At 43.0% G+C, this 25,730-nt stretch overlaps 1 protein-coding gene across 5 annotated transcripts in view; it reads left to right on the top strand.

The window, feature by feature from the left end:
• Nucleotides 1-648: 648 nt before the first annotated feature.
• The window catches only part of FBXL20 (F-box and leucine rich repeat protein 20), a 42,997-nt gene continuing 17,915 nt past the window's right edge, over nt 649-25,730 (top strand). For 3 of the 5 annotated variants that reach the window (XR_010886490.1, XM_067312153.1, XM_067312157.1), the window contains exons 1-3: nt 1,023-1,086; nt 17,008-17,069; nt 24,673-24,727. Coding sequence is in view for 4 of the 5 variants with exons in the window: in XM_067312153.1 (XP_067168254.1) it covers nt 1,045-1,086; nt 17,008-17,069; nt 24,673-24,727 (159 nt within the window). In the remaining variant the exon portion in view is untranslated. Of the gene's footprint in view, nt 667-1,022; nt 1,087-2,029; nt 2,053-17,007; nt 17,070-24,672; nt 24,728-25,730 lie in introns of those variants that run through there. The other 2 variants (XM_067312154.1, XM_067312155.1) reach the window with 2 other exon arrangements.

Raw genomic sequence — 25,730 nt, forward strand, 5'->3', positions numbered from 1 at the left:
GCAGGGAGCCGCGCCCGCCTGGGGTCTAGGAGCGGCCGGGGGATGCCGAGGGTCAGTCTGCCGCTTTGCTTCCCCCGCGGCGCGCATCAGGGCTGGAAGCGCTACCGGGAAGCAGCGCTCATCGCGGCCGGGCTGGCGCGGCGCGGCGCGGGGCACTGTCGTTCCACGCTTGATTTTCCCGCCGGAATTACATCACCGTGACGCCGCGGCAGCCCGGCTTGTGATTGGTCGGTGTCAGCGACCAGCTGGCTCCTCCCGGAAAGGGAGCGGGGAGGGGAGGGGGACACCTCCCCCCCCCCCGGGCCGCGCCGAGCACAACGCCGGGGCGGGGGGGAGGACTTGCAACCCCGCCCCCGGTATAACGGAGCGGGGGCTCCCGGGTATAACGCGGGGGGGGGGGTGTACAGCTCCCCGTGACAACGGGGGAGGGGGGGGCGACTCCCGCAGCCCCTCCCGCAGCATCACGGGGGAGGGGGGTAACACCCTCGCAGCCCCCCACCCCACCCCACCCCGGATATACCGCGGAGGGGGAGGACTCTCGCCGCCCCCTCCCCGCGGGTGCGCGTTGCGGCGCCGCTTCCCCGGGCGGCGCGGCCGCCCCGCCGCCCCCCCCCATCACCCCCCACCCCTTTCCCGGCGCGATGGGTGCGGCGGCCTGCGGGGTAGGTGCGTGCAGCGGGCTGGGGGGGGGGGGCGGCACAGGCGGCGCGAGGCCCCGGGTTGGGGGGGGGGCAGAGGCACCGGCCCCCCCCCCCCCCCCCGAGCCGCCGCTGCGGCGCGCGCGCCCCCGCCCGCTCCCGGCCGCGCGCGCCCCCCGCCGCGCGCCGCCCTCCCCCCCCCCTCCTCGCGCCGTGCCCGGCGCCGGCCAATGAGCGCGCGCGTTGCTGGCAGGTGCGGAGTGTTTTTGTTTTGGGTTGAAGTTGAGGCCGGAGGAGACGCGGCGGCGGCGGCGGCGGGCGGAGGCCGCGGAGCCCCGGCACCCCCCCTCCCTGCCCGCCTCTCCCCGCCGAGCCGGCCCCGCCCGCCCGCTCCCCCGGCCCCGCCATGAGGAGGGAGATGAACGGGGTCACTAAGAGCCGCTTTGAGGTGAGGCCGTAGCCGGCCCCGGGGCGTGAGGGCCGCCCGGCCTGGCTGAGGCGGCGGGGGCGGGGGGAGACACCAGGCCGCAACCCCCCCCTCCCCCTCCGCCGCCTCTGGCTTTGGGGTGCGCAGCGAAGCCCCCCCCTCCCCCAACCCGCCGGGCACCGCAGCCCTGAGGCAAAGCCGGGTCGCGGCGGGAGCCGGGGGGGGGGAGGTGAGGGCCGTTGTGGGGGGGGGTTGTGTGAAGGGGGGGGGGGGCTGCAGCCGTCTGTGTGTGTGCGTGTGGCCTGCACCCCGGGGGGGCTGTCGCTGTCCCCCCTCACCTCCCCTCCCGGTTTGGTGTGTGTCTGTGCTCACTGGTCATATATAAACTTCCTTTTAGGGCCGTGCGGCGGGGGGAGGGCTGGGCTGCTGCTAACGTGTTGCTGGCTGGTCGTGTGCACGCTTCGCCCGAAGTTGATGATCGAGCAAGAGACGTGCAAGCGCTGCCTGAAAAAAGAATCCAAAAAAAAAAAAAAACCCAACAACAAAACCCCAGCAGCCTAGTTTAGATGGCCACGGGGCTGAGGAGGGGGCGACGGCGGCTTGGGAAGGGGAAGGTGGCCTAGCACGTCTTTTCGGAGCAGTGGCCGGGAAATTTTTGATTGCGGGGAGGTGGGGGATGGAGAGGACGGAAGGAGCAGAGGGTAAACAATAAGATCTATTCAAAGAATATGGCACAAAGCACCCTATCAAGCCAGGGTTGCTTCCAGCTCTTCATTGTTGTAACAGCTGTCTTTCCGAAGTGGGGGAGGAGGAGGTTGGTATCAAAAATGAGAGCAACAGCAGGGTTTGTTTCTCATTGTTTTAAGAGGCTGTTGTGCAGGATGAAAATTTCTACCCGATTATTCTCTCGACCGTGTAGCTTGTGTCGTATGTGAGAACAACACAGGAGGGGAAGAGTGCCCTATAAAGAGCCTGGAGCAAAAAAGGGTATGGCTGCGTACCTCTCCCATGGAATGGGGATGTAAATACTATCAAAGAAAAATACTGGTTAATGGTAAACTAAAGAGGGCCTGATTCCCTAACGCACAGAGAGGGACAGCATTGAATTCGGCAAGAAACTGACTGTGGAGTTGAGAGAGGTGCAGGAAGTAACGATTTTCCAGTATTGCACATGAAATTGTTTCATCCCTCTATCAAATCCATTATCAGCCACTGTAAATAAGCAGCAGCATGTCTATTTAGAGTGGTTTCAGCTTATAATGATACTATAAAATTCATGTTTCTGCAGTATCTAAATGATTACAATGCTGAATTAAAGCTGGGAACTCAGAAATAGAAGGCCACATACAGAGAGTGTTTTATCTGTGGTGGTTGTTTTTAACATTCTAGTCCATTCTTGGATGCACAGATTTTTTTGGAGCGTGGTGGTGTTTTGTTTTGCCTTTTTTATTACTGCAGAGTGGCTTGTTATTGAGGAGACTGGAGAATAAAAACACACTGGTAGCAGTCTTCTGTGGGGAAATTTCTTCTGATACTGCAGTGACCTTTTTTGCTTGCTTATCCTTTGTCTTGAAATACTAGAATTTATTCCAGTATTGGTGAACTGTTGATCAGGGTTATACTGAAACAAGATTAACCCAATTCATTGAAAAGCACAGTGGGGAAGTCTTGTTTTTTGTTTTGGTTTTTTTTTTTCCTGGAATTGTATGTTACCTTCTTCCTATAGTTAAAAATGGACAGGTTGAAAATAATCAAAATTCTCAAAGCATACTTGAGGTCTAAATTAACACCTATCATCTAAAAAAAGCCCTCTTCTATTGTGGTTTTTTGTTCATTTTTTTTTTGCTCTATATTTGTACAGGAAGTCAGTGTTATAGAAAGCCCTGCTTGCTTTGAGCTACCAGAAGTGCCTTTAAACATTAGTCTGTTTTTGGATATATTTTTGTTAGTAAATTTGAGGACATGGCTATACTGACATGGTTTTATTAGCCCTAGTGCTGAGTATCTTTGACCCACTCACCTATATATCTTGGAAGGGACAAGTTTTGTTTCAATACACTGTTTGTTTTTGCTTTTAATATACTGTTTTCTAGTGAGGGGTTTTTGATCTGAAAAACATTAGTATATTCGCATTTATAAACAGATTCCTCTTGGGAGGGGGAAATAAGGATAGATGTTTAGTGATGCTTTCTAGAAAATAGTTTGTAACGTGGCTGCCTTAAAACTTCTATTCATTGACAAGAACATGCTTTGTAGTGTAATAGTTCATATTTAATGTGACATAAGGACAATTATGCAAAAATATGTTGAGACTGGAAGCTGCTATTCAAAGTTGTTGAATATCGTAAGATCAACGAAGACAGCACTGGATTGAATGCTTGGTGATTAGTACTCCTCCCACATAGCCCTGTACATTACCTCCAGATTAGACGCAGAACTGACTGCTGTGATAGTTTGCCTGACTAACAAGTGTTAAATAGGGCCTTTAAATGTCTGGAGTCTTATCTTGGGGGGCGGGGGGAAATACCGTGATGTAGAATTATGACTAATATATATAATGTCTTTTGCAGGCTTAAAATAACAAGTGAATTATTGAGGGGAGGTTTGATTCAGTTATTCAGGCTTAGTTTATTGTCTTTCATTAAGCTGCATAAACAGATTTCTGAACTATTGTTGTTGTTTTTTTTTTAATCCAGTCTAGGTTGTGTTTAATAATCACTTCTTACTTCCATAATAAAATACGGAAATAGAATAGGGGTTATGCTTCTTAAATTTGACTTTCCTGTGGATTTTCAGTATGTATGTATAGCTAGCCATTCATTCCAGAAAGAATGGAACTCTTTATTTTAAATGAAAGAATGAGCTCTCTGGCATGCCCAGCCAAACAAGAGCATATTCTAAATAGGTCCCTTTATAGGAGGTGTGGTCACCACAGAGAAAATAACCACTTACTGTAGCAAAGCAAACGAAAAAGGGAAACACTACCCAGATTGACTCCTAATTTTCTGCAGTATTGGTTTAGTATGAAACATGCACTGACAGATCACAATCCTGAGTTCTATTTGGGGTTTCTTTGCTTCCTGTGGTACGTAATAGGTGATACCTGATGAACTACAACCAAATAACAGAAAAGAGGAGAGGGTGCTGTTTCCTGATGCTTTTGATTGACTTGTACTCTATGCTTTGAGAGTTTGCTTACCTTCCAAAGCCCCTCTTTCTCATCATTTCTTTAATGTCTGGCCTAGGATGTCGTCTGGAGACAAAGTCTTAGGCTCTTCCACTGCTTCAGTTTTTCTTTTGACTTACTCTTGTTGCGAAACCCACATCAGCAAAAATACTCTCACTAACTCATCATCAAAACATGATATAAGAAGGTCTTCCAGGGTAGAGTGCTCCTTTGAGCTTTCTGGTTTTCAGAGCGGGATGGATGTGGTTAGGCAGCACCACTCTGAGCTTGTTAGCACTTATGCAGATGCGAGTACAGAGCTGGTGGAGATGATCCAGCACAGAATTACCTGTGTGCGATCAGCAACAGCATTTTATAGAAAACAGTGGCCTCTTGGTTATTAGAACAACTGTGGAGCAAGTTCTGAACATTTTCAGCGCAAACAAATTCTTAGGTTTTAAGCTTTCCCCGTGCGGGGATCTTTTGCTCTGCTAAGTTTTGTCTTCCATTGAGCCACGTTGTCAGACTTAAATAATTACAGTTGTTGTTTTTTTCCAGGCTATGAGCAATACATGTAGTCTCCACTATGTCCTTAAAAAAAAAAAAAAGCCAGCCTTTCCAGCTTCCTCAGGGAGTCTCCAAAACCTCCAATTAGCAGGCGTTGGTTTTGGCTGTAAAGTTTTTCTTTATGGGACAGTTTGTCCTGTCAAAGGAAGAAAAAAAATCTGAGTACTGGAGATGTATCTGAGGAATGTGTGTGTGTGCTACGCAGGCAAAACCCTTCATCCTGCAGCAGGACTAATGCATCAGCTCAGTGCATTTCACAACACTTGCTGTCTCGGTATTTAGTATCCTGAATAGGAGGGAATTCTGACTCTTCTGAAGTGTGCTAATGACCTGCGTAGTTCTTAAATCTTGCTTGAATTTAGATCTGCCATGAAATGAGGTAAGCGGAAACCAAAATGATATGCCTAAAAATGCCTCAAAATCTAGTTGCCTTCTAGTAATTACTCCTGGTCTGTGTTCAGAAAGCTGAATTGAATAATCTCAATTACCCTAATCCCATTTTTGAATTTGCTTGGTTCCTGTCTCTTAAATATTGTTTCCATATTTCAGGATTGCTTGGCTTTGTGATACAGAGTTGATTCTTTTGGGTTTGTCTTTGTTCATTTTGCACGGCTGCTCTTGTGCTCCTTTCTGTCATTCTGGGTAGGTCTTTGTTATTTCAAGTAATGGAGGTTGTGTAAACAGACAGACCCAAAGCGGACAGGGAGTATTGAGAACTCTTTGCATCCCAGATGCTGTTCTGCCAGAAACTTGCAAAATCTGATGTTATACTTACAATGGCATTTCATTTTATAGCAGTAGAAGAAAAGAGAAACTGCTGCTGGTGTAACAGAGTGAAGTCATTACATGGTACGTTTGAATCAAAACAGTTTTCATTTGGCAGGTATCTAACAACAAGGCTCATAAGTAATAAGAAACAATGTCAATGTCAAAAAATTGATTTTTTTTTTTTTTTTGCTGAAGCTGATGTCTTTACCATACAGTTGTTTTCTCCCCTCATTTATTATTTTGTTTTGGTGTTATTCATGCCACACTTATGTGCAGTATTTTTGAAGCCAGCACTTCTGAGAACAGTGACATTTTGTTGGCAGATGCAAATAAAATCTTTCTTTTTTGTGTACAAATTGATTGCTTAAAATTAAAGGCAATGGGAGAGGTAAACTGTAACCTGTTTCACACAGCCACCGTGGTGGTCCTGTGCTCCACACCCTAGTAAAGGAAAGAGAAGAATTCAGTTACTTTCAGAAGGAAAAGTCAGTTTAGTTGAGCTAGAAATATCTGAGCCAAGCTGTAGGAATTAAATAGGAAGATGGCTTTTTGTTAGAGGAGGGGGCAACATGGGGGAGAGGTCTACATTGCTCCTATGGCTCTCCTGCCGTAGTTAGAGAGGTAAAGCAGTAGCTTTGCAGGTGGTAGATTTAAACAGATGTGTGCTTTGAACTTAGCCTGTGTCACCTGAGGGACCAAACTTGTGTGTTGCAAATTCTTTTGTTCTTTCTGTCCAAATGGGATTCTCTTCTTGCTCCTTCCTCTGCAAGGAATTGCACTTGTAAGTTGGGCTGCAGTGGAAATACTGGCCCTGACGAACAGTAATTTCAGCATGAAATACAAGCAGAAATGCCAGAAAAGGGATATTTGCTGCCCCCTCTCCTTGCTGACACGTGTGCAGTGAGGCGTTCTGGGGCAGCACCTGATCATAATTCTTAACATTCCTCAGGCCAAATTAATGACAAAAGTGGTCGTCTTAGTTGCAGTGTATTTTCTTGTGTTTGGATTGTTTGTGTATGTAAGCGGTGAGGACTTTTCTTGCGTGCTACTGAAATGAATGCTGCCCCTGTGCTGAAACAGGGGTTCCCCAAAATGGTTTTACTTGATACTGCCAGTTATAGCAGCCACAGCAAATGATAGTTCATGGGCAGATGTGCTCTCAAGAAGAGGCATTTGACTGCTTGGGCAGTGTTTGTCTCTTGTACAGAAGCTTGCATAACAGGAGAGAGAGCTAGAGAGCCCTTATGCAAGGAAATGTCTCATCTTATTTTAGATACCATTATTAATTGGAGGCCTGGGATAGATTAGGTAATTATTGTTTTCACTATTGGGTTACCTTGCTGTTTATTGCATTGACTCATGCCATTATGAAAGTCCACCTGATGAATGTTTTAGCCATATTGATATGGCGTGAAATACTTAACTGCGCAACTGTGCGCGGGGGCCTAAGTCTTTGTGTGGCCGGTAGCTGTCTGTCTGCCTTGCTGATCTCAGTTATGCTTTCAGGTAGATAATTTGTCCATGTATGGCAAAATTCCCTGGTGTTCTGCCCTCAAGTTCCATCGCAAATAGGATTATTTAGACGCACCATCATTTGACTTCATTTCCAAGTGTATATGTGAATAAGAATATCATCATATCTTGAGTAACAGCAAAATACAAACCCAGTAGGGAAAAGCTTCATGATCACTAGCATAGAACTGCAGGCTTTGGAGACAGGCAGAACTATAAGTAATTTGTTTATCAAATAGGCTTATTTGAGTGGTGATGAACTGCTGTATGTACTTGAAGAGCAACAGGAGTTTCATCTTTGGCCTGAAAGTACTGAAGCATGTCTCCATTTAAAAGAGAAAAAAATCCATTCAAAGAATATTTGTAGTAAACCGTTACCCTGCTGAAGTAAGCTTTTAAAAAGACTGAAGAAAAAAAAATGAACGTGATGAAAGTAGATGTCTTGGAGCACGGTTTGTGGTCATAGCTGTGTCTCTGCGAAGCCAGGAAGTCTTTGTCTTATTTATACTCCTTATTTGTTGATCTTGGATATTGTCTTTTTGGGTAACAGTGTATTTTTAAAACTTTGAAGGGTGTGTGTGAGAAAGCAGCATCACTTTAAATCAAATATATGTAAGAGGTCATAAAATACCCAGATGACCACTCGTAGGATGTTGAGGTTTTTAATGGAGCTAAAAAAAAGTAGTTGCCCAAAAACAGCTTTGATGACAGCATATGTGGTATTTTTGCTTCTCGCTGCTTTCCCCATCGTATTTAAAATATGATGCCAACTAACTTTGACCTCTACAGTTCTTGGATGTGTTAGCTGTCTTTGACGTTTTCAGAGAGTGTTTTTCATTCAGCACCAGATACAACTTCTGGTAAAGACAAAGCTGATTAACTGCGAGCTTCTGCCTCCCCAATCTGTCACCAAGCTGCTTCAGATTCTAGCCTGTACCTCTGCCAGGACCGTCCAGTGGAAACTATTCAGATGTGTATCTCTGCAGCCTGTGTCAGCTGGGAAAAGTCAGGTGACTAAAAATGCTGAGAATGGCTAGTGTTGGTGTTGTCTTCTAACGTGGAATTTAAAAATGATCACACTGAGGTTTTTGGGTACGGTTGTGGGATGCTTTGTGGAAAATTGTCTCAAAGCCAAGACTGGGATAGGAGGAGCAAAACAGATGAGCGGAAAAACATATGAAGGCGCCCTTTTGGTATCACAGCAGTTTCTAGTTTAAAAAAAACAGGGTATAGCTAAAGCACCTGTGGTATTTTCAGGTGAAATTGTATTTCTTAAGTCAAAGTAGTCTTCCAGTATTTCACTCCACTGCATATCTGGCTTTAGAGTTTTAACTTCTGAATGCAATGATGTGACCTTGTAAATTTACTTACTAAACACTTGATGAATTTCTCCTCTGTGGTATTTTCTGCCCTATGCTGGTACGTACGAGGTGCGTACAGTAGGAAGAACTTTACCATGGGGTGAATTTCTGCAGGGCTTCACTAACTTTTTGTTCACTTTCATGCTTTTAGCATTGCTGGTTCAAAAAAAACATTGGTGTAGAAGTTGTTTTTTTTTTTAAAAAACTTTGCTGCTGACTGCAGGATACAGTCAGGCTGCACAGACACACAGCTTATCCATACCCCAGGTATTCTTTATCACCAGCAGAAATTTGAGCTTTTCTAGAGCAATGACAAGCAGATGAGGAAGGAGTGATCTGACGGTGTATGTTGACTAACTTGCATATTGAGCTATTTATTTTTAGGAATATTAAGCCTATAATAAGCCTTGTTGGCCAGGGTCTATTTTGTATCGTTTTTGTACTGCTTAGTCATGGTTTTGTGTTTGGCATTTCAGTCTCGCTCTGGTTCTGAGCCAGGCTGCACTCTGGGTGAAGGAGTCTGCGAGCACAGTACGTGGAATGAGGGCGGTTGTCTGTGTAACTGGCAGTCGGCTGATTCTCATTCCCTGGTTCTACTGACACAAATGCTGGAGAGGATGCGAGAGCATTGAGCCTGCTAATGACAGAGCTCGTCACAGCAGCGGCTTTATTCAGTAGACAGCCATTTTCCTAGGAGACTTAATACAGATTAAACTGGAGGGGATAAAAAAAAGTCCTTGTATAACTAAAGGCTAAAAGGAAAATTCACCCAATCTGAACTGCTCATATATGTAAACAACTTTCTGTTATATATCCCGTGCTCCTAAGAGCCTTGTATTTCACTGCCACTTTTGTGTGACTTCTCTTTGCAGTATAATTATTTTCATCGCCTCCAATAAGGCAGTAGTGCAGCCTGTTTAAACGTCTCTTTTGCTTAAATCATGTACTGGGAAGGGAGAACCTCAGAACAGATACTCCAGGTGCGTCGTTTGCATTTGAGTTACTTTATCCCTGTAGCAGCGATACTGCACTTAAGGAATGCAGAAACCTGTTCCAAAATGAACAGAACTAGAGGCAAGGTGTTAGTATATATTGAGAGTGTTTGTAAGAAGTCGCATCAAAGCTTCACTGAGCTTTTGCTGCAAAGGAAATGCATTCTGCATTTCATATTTATTCTTTGTTTTGTTTTTTTATGCTGATCTTTTTTTTTAACTAGATTTGAGTTGCGTGCCATGAGCTAAACTTGGTGTGTGACTTGGCTTGTTTCAGTGACTCTGTGCTGGGCTTGTTCATTTATTCCATGTGGAACATAACAGGTAAAGGTGGTATGAATACTGCCAGTAATATTAGGTTTTTGGATGTAAGCCAGCAGCTGTAAAGCTGAACAACACCTCACAGGGCATCTCCATCTGATCCGAATTTAAACTCTGCCTTGAATTAATTTGCACAGGTATGTTTCATTTTTTTTCCTTTCAGAATAGCAGAAAGGTTTTTTTTTTTTTTTTTTTTTTTTTAAATAGTTCTGAAAGTTAATCTGTAAAGTGTCCCGATGATGCAGCCTGGGTGGGGAGGTAAACTGACAAAATATGCCAATTACATATATGAGCCTCAATTTATGATGGCAGCTATTGATTTCCCACTTTTCCTAGCTAAAAAAGCAACAGTTTCCAGATGCATTATTTACTCTGTAATATTGCAGTCTGTTTTCTGTGTGGGTTTTAATTTCTTAATTTCCTATGATTATAAGCAGTTGTGGAGGGTCTGGCCAGCATTTGCTTGTGGACCAAAGATAGTGGAGTGGGCTCCTGGTCTAAACAACAGCTAAAATTTTATCCTTAGCTAACGATGTGGTTACTCTTTTATTTCGTGTTTGAGTTTATCTTACTCAGTTTCTGTTATGCAAGTAAACAAGGTAAAGTATTTTAAAACAATATTAAGTATATACTTAATATTTTATAGATTAAGAGGATACTTTTTAGACCTGCATTGTCTATTTTGCATTAGGTTTGTTTTATATTAAGACAGTACTGAAAACCCAATATAGATAGTGTATATACTTACAGACATATTTATAGTTATTCCTCATTTCCTGTTGGCCACCTGTATGGATGTGTCTCGTTTCCTGCAGTTGTGGTGGTGGTGGTTATTGTTTTTTTTTAACTGAAAACTTACATCTGTCTCTTCTCACTCTCTCTGTGTCGATGTGGTCTTACACTTGACCACTGCAGTACACAGTTTTGTTAATGCTGCTTTGGTTGTTTCAGATCTTTGCGCACGTACTTGCAGGGCTGTTGGGTGGTTGGGATTTTGCAGGCATACCACGTGCGATGTTATTTCTCACTTGGATGAACATTAAGATGAATAACCACGAGTCTCAGTGTGACAGCTGACACAAGTTCTTTTGCTGGCCTTCTCCAAATAAACTTCGTCCCTTTTCTCCATTGAGCTTTGAATTTTCTGCTTTAGAAGAAAAATGTTTGGGTTCAAAGTCCGCATCTAGGCTAACACTTTGTGTTCAGTTGTTGGGTTTGGCACTGATTCTTTTAATCTTAAGGCTTATGTGATTTTTTTTTTATTATTTTTTTTTTAAAGACCAGCTATCCCCCCTGTGCTAAAACCAGATGCAGTCACAGTTGAAAACCAGTTGTCTTTGCCAGTAGGGCAGTAAATACTTCCAACCTAGTTAATATATGCAACAGCTGTATTGCACTGTCAGCTACCCAGTGTTTAACTTGCATCAAGTATAAACATGGACAATTACTTGATGTCCATTTAGTGTTAATGGTAACATGCTGCTTGTCCAACTGAACATTCTGCTATTAATTTAACACTTAGGTTCTGCAGCACTTCTCAGGATGATGTAGGTTTTGAAAACCACTGCTGCCTTCCCTCTGTGCACAGCAGTGTCTTGTCTGCTTAAAGAGCACGCAGGGGCTGCTGCTCCTTACCTCCTAGGTGTCTGTAACGATACACTTTTTTTAATGTAAAACTGAGTTCCGCAGATGGGAAATGAAATGATTGGTACGTGGACGTGAATCTTTCTTAGAAGTTTCTTCAGTCAAATTAAAAATGAATGAATCCCTTTTGTGGTTAGCCTTGGAATCTTATGCCAGTAAATTCTCTCATGTTTGTTGACAAAGTAGGATTTTAGTTGTGCTGTGAGATAACACCTTATGTTTGTCAATTAGGTTCCTAAGTTCCAGCCTCTGAGCTGCTTTGAGCCTGTGAAACTCTGTATCCTGTGGGGAGACTTGTCAGTTGTAGATGGTCTGTTTTATGTTGAAGACCAACTTTGTCCTTTTTCTGTTCCTCATCTTCTAGAGAACAAAACTCTGTGGGCAGAGGGGGAATGTTGGGAATAATGATGTTGTTCAGTATCTTCTGTCATATAGGCAAGGCAATCTGATATGGCTTTGTGTCCAAACTGCACTTGGGGAAAAAGTCTCTGCTGTTGTTTTAGTGGAAAGTCTCTTTGGTATGTCAGACTAGTAAACTGTTGTTCACTCAAATGCAGCCAATAACTTCAGAATTGCCAGAAGAGAACTGTTTGGAATATTTAGGGTAATGTAAAATGAAGTGCGTCCTTTGTATTCTGTATGTTAATGTTCCTAATTATTTCCAATAAACTGTAAATTTTGAAATAACTCATTAAGAAACTTCCCAAACACGGAAAAGTGAAAAACAAAACTTTTTTTTGTTTCTCATAGGAACATCCCTCCAGCACTTCCTCAGTGATAAAATCAAAACCATTGCCAGATGTGACACTTAAAGGAAGGAATTGCCCCTTCCCTCTGCCACCTCAAACCGCGGAGGAGCCCTGTAGCCAAGGGTCTGCTCAGAGCTGGGGTCCTTAGGAGCTCGTATTGCCTCGCTCAGGCTGTCCATAAGCTTGGAAAGACAGTTTTGTGCCAGTGCGTATTTAGAGACTTTGTGTGGAATTGGGTGTACCTGGAACGTAACTGTTCTATAAGCAAAGATTTAAATTCTGTGAAAACCGATGAGTAAACACCCTTCTTGGTAGAGAAGGTTTTACTTGCTACTGTGGAGTAAGTAAATCAACCTGATATCAACACCTCCATATTAAAACAGCATCTTTTTTTCAGATGGAAACTTTGTTTTAAAATATGACAATGTTCAGTATATTATGTATGGCTTTACTGAGAGGAGCTGTAGGTGTTGGCTGTACCCCCTTCTTGTGTTAACACTGGCCAGTGTGATGTACGTCTGTGTCGTGTAGTGAGCGGAAGTTGCACAGTCATTCCATGAATCCATCCAGTGCGTGCCAAATACGGAACATATCAGCACTGGGCAAAACAGCCTGGTACCGGACAACACACGGACCTGAAGGAGAGAACTGAGACCAGTCTCCACGCTTGTATGGCTTTTGAAGCCTGGTCCATGACAGCACAAGGCTAGCTTGGAAGGCTTCAAATGAATGGCTACAATAATGACACGATATTCTACTTTATATTTTAACTCAAATAATGCATGCTCGTTGAGAGTTGCTTCACTTAGCTTGCGTCAGCTGTTGTTCGCATCCCTCTTTGCATGTATGACAAGTGCTGTACATATGTAGGTGTTCCTTGTGTAGGGACATTCATAATTACACGCTGTGATCCATTGCACGCTCAGCTGCAAGTGCTGTCATCTGGATCCTGGGCTGGTGTCATAAAACGTGACCCAGTTTGGATTACTGTGCCCTGTAATGAATGGCCGATGCATCCAATGCCTGAATAGCAACTGTTAGCGGTGATTAGCAGTAGATAAATCTGTTTATATTAGCGCTGCACAGGACACTTGCAAACTGTTGTTGGACTCTCGAGCAGCTGTACCGAGCCAGTTTGCAAAACTGTTAATATTCCGAAAGGCAAGGAAAGAGTTATTAAAACAAATAAACAATTACGTGTTCTGCTAAGTGACTTCAGTGTAAAAACAGCACTTTTTTTTTTCTTTTGGCTGTAAGAACTAAGATGATTAAGGGACTGGAGCATCTCTCCTATGAGGAAAGGCTGAGAGAGCTGGGACTGTTCAGCCTGGAGAAGAGAAGACCGAGGGGGGATCTTATCAATGTGTATAAGCATCTGAAGGGAAGGTGTAAAGAGGACGGGGCCAGACTCTCTTCAGCGGTGCCCAGCAACAGAACGAGAGACAACAGGCACAAACTGAAACACGGAGTTCTGCGTGAACATGAGGAAAAACTTCTTTACTGTGAGAGTAACAGAGCACTGGAACAGGTTGCCCAGAGTGGTTGTGGAGTCTCCATCCCTGGAGATATTCAAAAGCCGTCTGGACATGATCCTGGGCAACGTGCTCTAGGACCCAGCTTGAGCAGGGAGGTTGGACTAGATGATCTTCAGAGGTCCCTTCCAACCTCAACCCTTCTATGATTCTGTGACTGAAAGTCTAGAATAGCCTCTAACTTTTTTTTTTTTCCTTTTAGATTAGACTTATTCTTGTGTGGACTTGCCAAAAAGCCTTCAGCCTATTGGTATATTTAAATCATTATGCTTGTTGCTGTGACTTAGCACTAGGAAAGAAAATTGGCGAGTTCTAGGTTTGCTCCGTTACACATGTAACGTTGCTGTTACATATGTTACATTGCTCTGCGTTGCTGGGTTTTTCCTCCTTTGTCTGAATTTCAGCCGGGGAGGATATGCAAGGATTCCTTACTCTAAGGACTTTGTATTTTGATTCTTCTACTTCACGTAACGCCCTATTCCTGAATTGAGTTTCAAGTATATCCCAATTCCAGCCTGTTTTTGCCCAGCATCTATCATTTGAGCACCAAGTTTTGGAGGAAATTTTGTGAAAATATTTAGGTCTGGCAATGTATCCTGGCATGCCTCAGTCTTTCAGCTGAGGGTGAATTCCAGAGCTGAGGTTCTTTCACTGAGCCTGTCCTGCCTCTACCCTGTTGCATTTAAGTCCAAGGACTTTAAGAAGATAAAGAAAACAAACCTTCCATTAGTGTAGTGCTAGTCAAAGGGTAGTTTCTATAGAAAACAACTTAAGGCTTTGGTTTGCACTGAAAGCAAGATAAGTTTGTCTACTGAGCAATGTAATGGGCAGCCCATGGGGAAAACTTGAAGTCAAGAAGTTATCTGCGTTTTGCTCTAAGTTGTTTCTGAGTGACCTTGATATAGAATTTCAGTTAATAACTGATAGTGACTATTGCCTGGATTCTCCCAGTAAAACTTGAATTCGGAAAAAGAAAGGGAAGGAAAGGATAGATAACCTATTTACTATTGTTTTAACTGAGAGAAGAAAAATCGTATTCTCATTTTCCATGAATAATTCCTCTGCTTCTATACTTCTCTTTCACTAGAACTTTCTCCAGAATGTCCTTCATTTCCCAAGTGATCAAGGAAGCCACCTAGTCAGGTGACACAGTCCCGGAACACTGCAAGGGTATTCGCTCCTTTTACAGCCTGGGCAATGTCTGCCCTGACCCACAGCAGCAAACTCGGGTTCGCTCACCGGGTTTCTGCAAGGCATCGGAGCGCGTTCCTGCTCAAGTGTGAATGCAGTTGCTGACTTGAGGACGTGCTCTTGTGCCCTCGTCCCTGAGGGAATGGACTTTATAAACCGTCTGTGCTAGCTTGGCAAACGGCAAAACCTGCATTTAATTATCTGCAAAATGGGCTGAGTAGTTGCCTGCCTAGTGGACCGTTTAGGACTTGCTGACTTGCAATATCATCTAGGGGAAGGTGATAAAAGTGTGTGCAGAGAGGGGAAACAACACTTCTCTGTGGCATTTTCAGAAAAAACAGCGGAGTGACTTGAGAGTTTATGTCCCACTTCAGCAACGGGCTTCAGTGTCTTGAGATAACTTTAAAAAAAAAAAGGCCAGCTATGATTTAGAAACACAACCTTTAAGTTTTACGCTCTCTAAAGACATTGTTTTTAGCGTTCTCTTGTAATGCATTACTGTATTGTAGATTTGCTAGCTCTGGTTGGAGTGCGTTAAAAGGCAGGCATGCTTAAGGCAGCACAGTAGTTTTTCACATTAAGCTATGATGCTTTCTCTGATACGTGATGGGGTTGGATCGATGTTCAGACAAGGAATGTGTGTTACTTGGTGAGACTCTTGTCCCTCAGAATGAGGCCTAGCAGACAGCTTCATAAGCCACTCAGATCTTACTTTCCTTTTTTAACTCTTAATCTGATCCCCTGCCACCTAAGTGACCTACCTGATGCTGATTTTCTTTGCTTTGCATATGTACAACTAAATTGGTTTGGACCACTTAATCAACTGATAAGAATCATCCTTTTTAGACTGCAGTTTCAGGTAGTAGCTTTTACCAGGTATGTAACTCAGGAAGATCAACTTTTGGTTGTTCCAGGAGGTTAAGGAGAAACTTTATAAATGAAACTGAAGCTCCTTCTGCTTGTTCTCTGTCATATTTGGAAATGTTGACAGCGTGCTTCTAACTGGAGTGAGGTATAACAGCTCGGCAGTTGCTTAGTTCACAGATAGCTCGCTCTTCTCTCATCATTGCTCCCACAGGTGTAAGTGTGTGAAGGTTTTTTGTTTTGCTTTCTCACTGTGGCAAGACAATACTAAGTCTTTTAAACATATGTAAGTATTCCCCCAAAAATACATGAGAATGTCATCTGTTTTTCTTAAGGGTCCTTGGAAAAGAGAAGTTTGTCTCATGTCTCTTACAGCTAGTGAGATTATTTTAGCTGGTCAAAAAGTTAATTCAGATTTGTAAATTATTTGGTCAAGATGATAATGATTTGCATAAAAAAGCTTATGGGATACAACAAACAGCTCTGGTTTCGTTGTCTTTGAAGAGGGTTGCAGCATTTTCTCCAGGATCCCCTCTCCTCCTGCTGCAGCACCAAAGATCACACCTCCCTTTAAGCAATGCTTCATGGTTTCTGAAAGCACTGTTTGTCCTTTTCCTCAAAGCTCCTCAGAGCTGTTCCCAAACAATTTGCTGCAAGAATGATATGAGCACTGTAATACCTTTTTTGTTAGGCTCCTGTTTACCAGCAGCCTTTACTTCCCTTTCCTGTTACAGAAACCAGTCCTGGAATGCCCACGTCCTCAGCCTCCGTTTGCTGGGCATTAGGGTTGCTTGCTCGTTCTCGTCGTAGCCTTTCTCTCCAGCCCTTTTGCCGTTTGCTCGTTTGATGCGTTGTTACACTTTTCCGTTTAAAAATGCCTGTGCTTTGGTGCTGTCGTGTACCTTTGCAGAACTGTGACACAGACTGAAGCCTGAACTAATGCAGCAGGTGATACCTTCCTGCAGCCAGTGCCAGCCTGTAAACACCCGCTAACTGCTGTTTACTTTGATTAAATAACTATCCCAGTTTATTCCATCAATCCACAAAACAGTCCTGGACCAATTAAAACTATATCAGGTGTTAGATTCCATCCAGCTATGGTCCAGTCTAGGAGTCTGAAAACTTAAGCACAAAGTTTATCTTTTGATTTTATTGGACCAGATCTCTCTCTTGAAATGGCCTTATTAACCACAAGTTTCTTCCCTAGAGTAGACTAAGTTTGGTTTTCTTAATGGATATATAAGGTTAAATGGTTTAAATTGTTTCTGTTTACAGATGTTCTCAAACAATGATGAAGCTGTGATCAACAAAAAACTTCCGAAAGAGCTGCTGCTTCGGTAAGCTGCCTTTTCATTTGTGAGCTTGGAGACTCTGTGTGTGTTGTGTATTGTTACTTGCAGCCAGTAGCTGACTTTGCTGGTATGCTCATAAATCATGAGCTTGGATTGTTTCACTTAAGAAGTCATAGAAAAAGAAACAGAAGCAAATCAAAAGTCTACATCAGTAGCAGTTTATGCTAAATATTATTAGATTTGGGGTTTTAAAATGGTAAATTTATTTGCTGGTTGCCTGTTTTATAGATGGAAGAACTGTAGGACTAAACAAGTCCTTAATGAAAATAAATGGTAAGTATAGGCTAATATGTAGAACAGGATTCTGCCTGTCTTCTATAAAGTGTTCCATTCAAAAAAAAAATCCATGTGAATTCTCTTGTTCCAGTTAAGCCTGAGCAAACTTTGTCCTGCTCCTTGTAAACAGGAACCAGATGCTCAGCACCTGACAGGATGGTCCTGTTGGCAAAGATCAAATGGGTCAGACTTTGTGGATGTTGGTATACAACTCTGCCCTCTCCCTGTGCTGCCCTTACACATGCACATTTTGAAATTTACCTTTCCCAGTGCAGGAATAGTGCAATCGTGTATGGTTGTACCTCAGTCATCAGTTTGATGTCTTTTAAGTTTGTGATCATCGGTGGTTTAAGCTGAGATGCTAGACTGTAAACAGTGACAGGCAATTGTAGGTGGCAGCTTGAATTATTAAAATGAACAAAATTCTTACACTGCAAGAAACTGTTTAATACTGTCAGCATTTAATGGCAATAAAAAGTCTGGGGAGAGAAGGTCTGGTACAGGAAATGGCTCCTAGCTGACTTGTGAAATAAAGTGAATAGAGAAAAAAAATAATCTAACATTTGAGAATGACTCCTTTTCTTTTCTTTGACTGTACTGTCTCCTCTGTTCTCTGTAATGGCATGTCCAATCTGGTTCAGTTTCTTTTACTCCAATATTATTCATCTGAAAGCAATCTTAAATTGGAATAACTGTTTCTTCAAAATGTATGGCTTCTAAAGCCCTCCTTGCTAATGTCACAGGTATTTGCTTTTTGAGCCTAGTATATAGGCAAATGATTGTCCATGCCATGCAGAGCTTGCTGTATAAAAGATCAGCACCAGTAGCTGGGAGAGACTAGCAGCCTGTGGGAGGATCAGGATGGAGTAGCAAACATAGCCCAGATTGGTTTGTGTGCAGTTTTTTGCAGATGATGGCAGTTGTCTTCACCCGGCATTTGCCCAGAACCATTGGTATGGATGTGTTACAGCAAAGGAGGAATTTGAAGAGTGAAAAAGCACCTCTCTGGATTTTCTGAAAGGGAGTCTTTTTTCTGATGGGACTAGGTAGTTAAGAGCCTGGTATTGGAGATGCAACGGAAGCAGGATTTGACCTTGCAGGAAGGTAACCAGACACCCAGATAGGCTGGAGGCAGATTGTGAAGAGCACTGGCACTTAAGGCAAGGAGTTCATACATGGTGCAGTGGAAGCAGGAAATCTGTTGAAAAAAGCCAAGGTTGGGGGATGGAATTTAACTGAGATTTTTACATGGCCTTCAGGGGAACAGGTCTGAAGGATCAGCGCCTTGGTTAGAGTATTCTGGCACATTGGTCAGAGTGGAATGATACTCGGTGGGACCAGTAAGCACTTTTGGGGCTGTAGGAAGTAGCTGGTATTGAGGAATAGAGGAGTTTGCTAGACAGTAGGATTTGGGAAGTAGGAGGGAATGTCCTGTCCCAGCTAGGGAATTTTGTCAGTACAAGCCATAGTGTAGCTGAGTCCTCAGCATTAGGCACAGTTTTGATGTGGGGGAAACGTGTCTATTGTGTCTTCATATAACTATTCATCCTAACCTGCTAGAGAATAGAGCAAGTGTTCAGGGTTGGGTGGAACTTCGGAAAAATCAGGAGATGGAGTTTATAAATGTTAAAGTTCATAAGTAATAGTTTTGAGAGTTGGAATTCACTGTTAGCATACTGTGAAAATTAATTAGCGTGGATTGACAGTGCAGCCTTTGAAAAAGAAACTTGGATGCATTTATCTACAGGAATCTCCTGTAAATGAGTGTCACTGTCTACAAGACAAAGACTTATGTGTTTAAGCAGTGCTGCTGTGTAACGTCTTGTTCTCTGGTTTGTTCATTCTGAAGATGGCATTGATGTCTCATGTATGTGGTTGCAAAGTGGAAAGCTGTACTTGAGCGAAATAAAGGGTAGGAGGGTATAAAAGGGGTGAACAACAGCCTTTGTCACACCCCAAGATACAGAAATGTGTAACTCCAGTATACTCTTGACTGGGAGGATGGGGTGGCTGTGTAAAGTGTTCAGGTCTGACTGTCCTCAGAAATCATCCTTTTAAACGTGTCGATGCTTCGGTTGTCTTGTTGTGTTCTGCCCTACTGTATTATTGGCAAGCAGTAAAGTTTATTGTGCATTTCCATAGATAAAGTGGGAGATGGGGTTATTTGTAGCCTGTTTCCCTAAGAGCAGGACTCTTCAACCAAAGCTCTCCTGCAGCATGTGGGTTGAGAGATCAGCTGATGGGTCACAGATTCCTGTCCTGATGCTGTTGTACCTGCTTCAGCTTTGTCGTCTTCTGCCAGCTAAGTTTTTAGAAGCTAATACCTTTGTAAATGAATATACCCTCATATGAGCCAAACCAGCAAAAGGTGGAATTTCGTTCACTGCCCTCTCGTTCACTCACTGCTGCCAGCTCCTCTTTGGGCAGCATCTGGATTGCTGACTGACAGGTGAATTCGTGATCCGCGCCAGTTCTGGTTGTGGTCCCTTCCCCAGAAGAGGCATCATGTCCCTAGTTTCCCTGGGCTGGCATTAACGATAGCCTGTTGAAAAGGTGCATTCATTCTTTGAGGGCAGCCTGCCAGTTGCTTTTTGACTGCAGGCCAAACCCCAACTACAAGCTTGAATTTTCTATGGTAATGGTGGTCTCTGCTGGTTTCCTGAAGAAGGTTTACTCTCGGCATGACGTGAGGCTCCTAAACAGCTTACGCTTTTCAGGGTGAGACAGACCAGGCTGCAGGAGTTTGCCTTTTCCTTACTGGTTCACAGGCAGGTCAAGCAGTTTTCAGTTCTCTCCTGGGTTAAGTGGCTTCTACTCTGTGCCACCTCCTGCTGCCTCTTGTCCCATTTTCGGCACATCTGGTCATTGGCAGTGGCTTTGCTGTCTGACCTTCAAGCCCCATGTTGATTTATTCCTCAGTAGCTTGAATTCGATTCAGAACAAGGATGCAACAGAGCAAATAGTGTACCAGTGAGTTGGCAGCAAGGTTGTCATTTCTCTCCTCCTGCCCAGCCCACCGGCATCAAATAATTAAGGAGCAAAATTTAGTTTGAATGTTGGGTCAGTCACATAAATTGGTGTTGATAACTTCAGAAGGCTACAGGTCTAACCTAGCTCACCTCAAAACCCACAACTTCCAGGGATTTCAGTGGAATCTTGACTCTAATTAGAGTGGCAGTGAGAAAGTGAGGAGCCTGTTAGAAAATCCTGAGTGGATTGAGGTTGAAACGTGAAAAATGCTCTGACTGCTGGTTTTAGCTAAATTGTTTGGTGCTAAGGCAAAGTCCTGCCCTCACACCGTGTGTCTGATTGCTTGCTTAGGCCCTGCTATCTTTTAGCTGTGGCCATAGTGAGTTACTTTGTGAAATAGTTTAATCTGTTGAAATATCAAATTTGTTTTAATTCTTGTTTGGAATACTCAGTCTGTCTTCATCTTTGATCAGTGTTTGAATATGAAGTTACCTGTGTGATTATTTTCTTGCTGTCAACTCTGAAGAGCAAAAAGACCAGTGCAAGAGTATAGCAGCTGATTGTAAACAAAATAGAGATGCTGTTTTAGACATAAAAGTAAATGTTCTAGCTTTGTGCCTTTTGATCTATTAAGGCAGAATCAGGAAAGCTGGTATCCAGATAGTAATGTTAAACCTGCTGCTACTTAACTTTTTCTTTGCTTTCTTTCACCAGATAAACTGTGAACCTGACCAGAGCAGCAGATATTTTTCTAAGGATTTGGTGCTTTGGAACACTTCCAAGAAGATGACTCCTTTCTAATGTCCTTATATTCCTAAGAGTGTGTCTGGAGCTGACTAGCTAAGTTTCATCCAAATTTCCTGTCAGCCCAGTATGCTTCATTGTTGTCAAGTTTAGTTTTAATTGAGCCGTAGGGTATTAACAAGAATGCTTGTTATATTTCCACTGAATATATAGGTTACCTTTGCTTTATACTGTGCAGCCTGCTGAAAGAGGCCAGCATTTGTGACCCGTATGGTACTTCTGTAGGAGGAAGACAACCGCTCAGTCATTGCTTGGCCATGTGGGCAGCTAGTTCTGTTTTTTGTTTTGTTTTTTTTAATGTTCCCCAACAACTCCTTGGAGAAGAAAAAGCCTGTCCTTAGGGTTGCATTGGAAAACTTAGCTCAGGTCATTGTGCCTGCAGGACTTCAACTTTGCTTCTGCTCTTCTTTCCAGTTTCTGTGAAGGGTTGCAACTGGAGCCAGTTCTGAAACGACAAAAATGCACAACAGAGCAGTGGCTGCTGCTGAAAGAGTAGTTCTTGCTGTCTGATTCTGCTGAGTCTTTGTCAAATATTCTTGAACAAAGAAAAGAGCAGATCAGAAAACACTTAAAAACATGTCTGTTTTTAAGCTTTTCATAGCAAAAGTCTGAGTTCTGCTTAAGTGCATGGACTTCCTAGTGAGACACTGTCACACACTTGCACCCCAGTTACTGATCTAGTTAGGGCAATTAAACTGTTCTTTGCCCTCTCCAAGAAAGGCAAAAGTTATATACAGTGAGTGAAGCGGGTGGGTGAAAAATTGAAAGTGAGTTGTTATGCATCCCATAATACCAAGAGCATTTAGGTAGCGGGGAACTCCTGGGCACTTGTGTGAAGCTCAGAGATGTTAACCTCAGAGGTGAGAGGGGAACTGTTGTGCTGTGTTGACTTCCCTTTCACTGTGCCGGTAGGCTGGAAGGGAGGAGCAGGAAGCAGCAAAGAATTTGGCTGAGACCTAACAGCCCTGATAGAGGGATGAGAGCCTGGGATTTCCATGGAGAAAGCAATATTTTAATGAAAATATAGAAAGTGTGTCTGCTTATTGACTTAGCTACTGTTCCTATAGAGTTCAGTATTTTTTGGTCCTATGACAGGAATTCAGAAGAAAAGTAGGAGTATTCCCAGCTTCTGTCATGTACTTTCCTTGTATTGCTGTTCATTGATGTTGTACTAAATAAATCCTCAGTGCACACGTATATGCACGTAAGTAACTCTTTATGAACAAGTCTTCCTTTGAGTTAACAGTCAAAAGTGGGTAGGGAACTCTCTTCTGAAATCCACAACTGGGCTCCCAACACACTGTTACGGTGAAGTGCATGTTTGCTCTTTTCCAGACCTATCTTAACCGTGTATATCTTGGCAGGTCACTGTGAATTTTGTCTCGCAATGAGGTGCACAGGGAGCAGACAAGAATTATCTTGAACCAAATTCCTTGAGTCTCTGAGTGTCCTTGGGCAATGTAGGAATACAGGAGAACATCTGGTAGCTCTGGGCTCAGGAAAGATGAGCATCAGGAATGCTATACAATTGGTAATTCGGATCTTCATGAGCAATGGTAGATAGTCTCTCATGACAGTTCCAGCTTGTTGACTGCCTTCTGCATTCATCCTCTATCGGTTCTCTCCTGTTCTCTTCTTCCACCAATACTGATGTTTCTAAAGGGCTTTTTATATATCTGCTCATCGGAAAGCTTTGTCGTGCAAAGGTGGTATCATATTGTGGCGTCTCAGTCCTGCTTGTCCTCTCCTAAAATTTGAAAACCCAGAGTTTGCTCCTTGTATATAACAACATACAAATAGATGAATATCTGTGAATGTTTATGGTGCATATTAACATGCATATAGAACTTTGTGAGTAGCAAAAGCCTGGATAACCCCTCGTTGTTTATCTCGAGGACAAAGTGCAGTTTATCTGTGGTACACATGATGTTTGTTCTTGTTCTCGGCACCTCTTCCCCCAATTTTATCAGTATTTGTGCTATTTATTCAAATGTATTCCTTGCACTTACCAGAGGAGATGAGTACATCATACGGTTTTATGTAAGAGTTTCAGTAACGCATTAGTACACAGGGTGTTTGTCAAGTCTATAAGTCACACAAAAAACCACACTGGCAGCAGCATCTTCTCCTATCCAAGTCTCTTCCAGCACAGGCAGGTCTGCTGAGAGTACAGGAAAGCTTCTTACACCCTCTCAAGTCCACAGACTGTCTTGTGAGGAGTTAAAATCAAGTGTCACAGATACCAAAAGACTGCTAATCCAGGCATACGCTATTCTCTTGAGAAAGTCCAGGGCTCTTTGTAGCAGTGGAGCGTTGCTCATTCTCAGAATTTCTCCTGGACAGCCATGTACATTTTCTCTGATGAGAGTATTTTATGAAATAGTGTATAGCATTGGAACCATATTCCTTGTCCCAAATCTTTAACGCTTGCATCTGGTAACACTGGCATTCTCTCTCTGATGATCTTCAACTTTAAAATATTGAAGGAAATGTGCAGGTGTTTTCTTGTAGTTAAACACTTGTGTTATCTTTGCAAAAACTTTTCGTTCTGTGGTTTTATAATTTCCATCACAGAGAATGAGACCTTACTATGTTTCAGTGTCCACCTGATCATCTCTGTTTTGTGGCATGTAATTGTTTGAATAACCATAAACCATAAAATACATTGATAAATGGCTTAGAGACTTGGGAGTTTTGAATGGATTTGGTAATTCATGCATTCACGGGTAAGGGTGTGTGCGCATGAGTTGAAAACATAGAATGCCTTAGCCCACTATAACATTGCAAAGTATTACTGTCTAATTCTTTTATCCTAGTAAATAGGGCAGGGTGTTGGCCTGATCACTTGGGTGTGCCCTGGCAGAGGAATGACATACCACAGCGGAGTGACCAGATCAGCTTAATCCGAAATGCGTCTCTCCTAGACGCACTGTACTGACACATGCTAACAAATCATCTTGCTGTGCAAGTTGCTCTGCAATGTTTCGGAGCAAAATATTCCTCCTACCTCTGTGTTAGCAACACTTAGTATTTAGCACGGCTATGTGAAAAATAAGAAATAAGCCATGAACTGAAATCAGACTGTGATGTTACTTTGGTTTCTTAACTGTCAATTGTTTGGCTGCCTGCTTTTGGAGTGTAGTTGTTAAAGATGTGTTTTGTTGAGAAGCACTGGGTACGACTATACTCCTGTGTTAAATACCTGTTTATTCTGCCGTACCCTGACCTAATTGCTTGTTTGACTGCTAGGCTACATGGTACCTGTAAGCGTTTGATTTTTAGATAAATAATCATTCTGTTTACTGTCAGTTTAATGTCAGTAAATACTACAAGGTATGAGATTAGTATTTCACAGTAGTTCAGTGTCTGCGATTTTTGCTTTCATTTATCAACTGTTTGATCTGCACTTCTTTTTACAGTTAAGCTTTGAACTGAATTACGAAGTTCTGCTGTATCCAGTCATCTTTTCCTTTAAGTTTTCTGTGTTCTCTTTGTTTTAAATGCAGATAACCAAAAATAATTTCTGCTTCTGTTACAGAATTTTTTCTTTCCTGGATGTGGTCACTCTGTGTCGTTGTGCTCAAGTTTCCAGGGTAAGAATTCTTGTCATTGCTGGTAGAATTTAACAATTTATTGTACTTGTGTTGCAATTCTCACACTTCCAGACTTCCTTGCATTTCAAATTGGGAGAATTTGTACTGGTAAACTCTGTGCAAAGACTGTTTCACTTATGGTTATTTAGTGTCCCATATTAACATGGCAATATCAGAAACTTCTGATAGCAGTTGTGAAGGTGGAATCAAAGTTTGAATATCATTTTGACAGTGTCTAAGGCCTTGTCCAGATTATGAAAGGGAGGTGACTGACTTTTTTCCCCAAAGAATTGTCCAGTCAGCCTGGTCTTTGTACAGGAGGCCTGCCCTGAGGAAAATGCTAAGCTTAATACGTGATACTTGGATGCATCTAAACATTGTATCTGTGTGTTTTTGTGGAGATGTAGCATGTTTGTGAATCAAAATTTCTACACAGTAGAAAGTCAGTGAACACTTTCCCGCTTGGATTTATTTGATGCAAGTGTGGAAGAAAAAAGAAGTGTCTGTTTTGCTTAGGGCTCTGTCCCATCCCCCAAATAGCTCATGGCTTTATGGGCTTCAGCTAGTGGAATTTGGCTTGATTGCTCGCATGGAAAAATTCCTCCAACGGCAAGTCCAGTCCTTTAGAGCTGCCAGACTTGTTCAGATACTTTATCTTGCAAGCTTTTAATAAAAGGTAGAGGAAGCATTGCTACAGCAAGAGTTACAAGTCGATTAAATGGAAAGGTGTTTATAGAGCTGTGTTCGCCTCACTGGCAGACCCAATGCTGAGTGACTCCTGTACAAAACCAGTCAATGTTGGGGTCAAGCTGTACAATAACTTGCTTTTATTCTTATATACCCCGAATAATAAAAAGGCTGTGGTTAAACATTTTTAATTGCAATAAAAACCCTGTGTGATGTCCAGGCATTATGGTTATGACCCCGTGTTCTTGGAATATCATAGATCTTCCAGGGAGCTGAAATTCGCTGCTCCAGTTCAACACTGACCGGTGCAGACTGT

This window comes from Apteryx mantelli, chromosome 28, assembly GCF_036417845.1.
Source record: "Apteryx mantelli isolate bAptMan1 chromosome 28, bAptMan1.hap1, whole genome shotgun sequence".
Taxonomy (NCBI): domain Eukaryota; kingdom Metazoa; phylum Chordata; class Aves; order Apterygiformes; family Apterygidae; genus Apteryx; species Apteryx mantelli.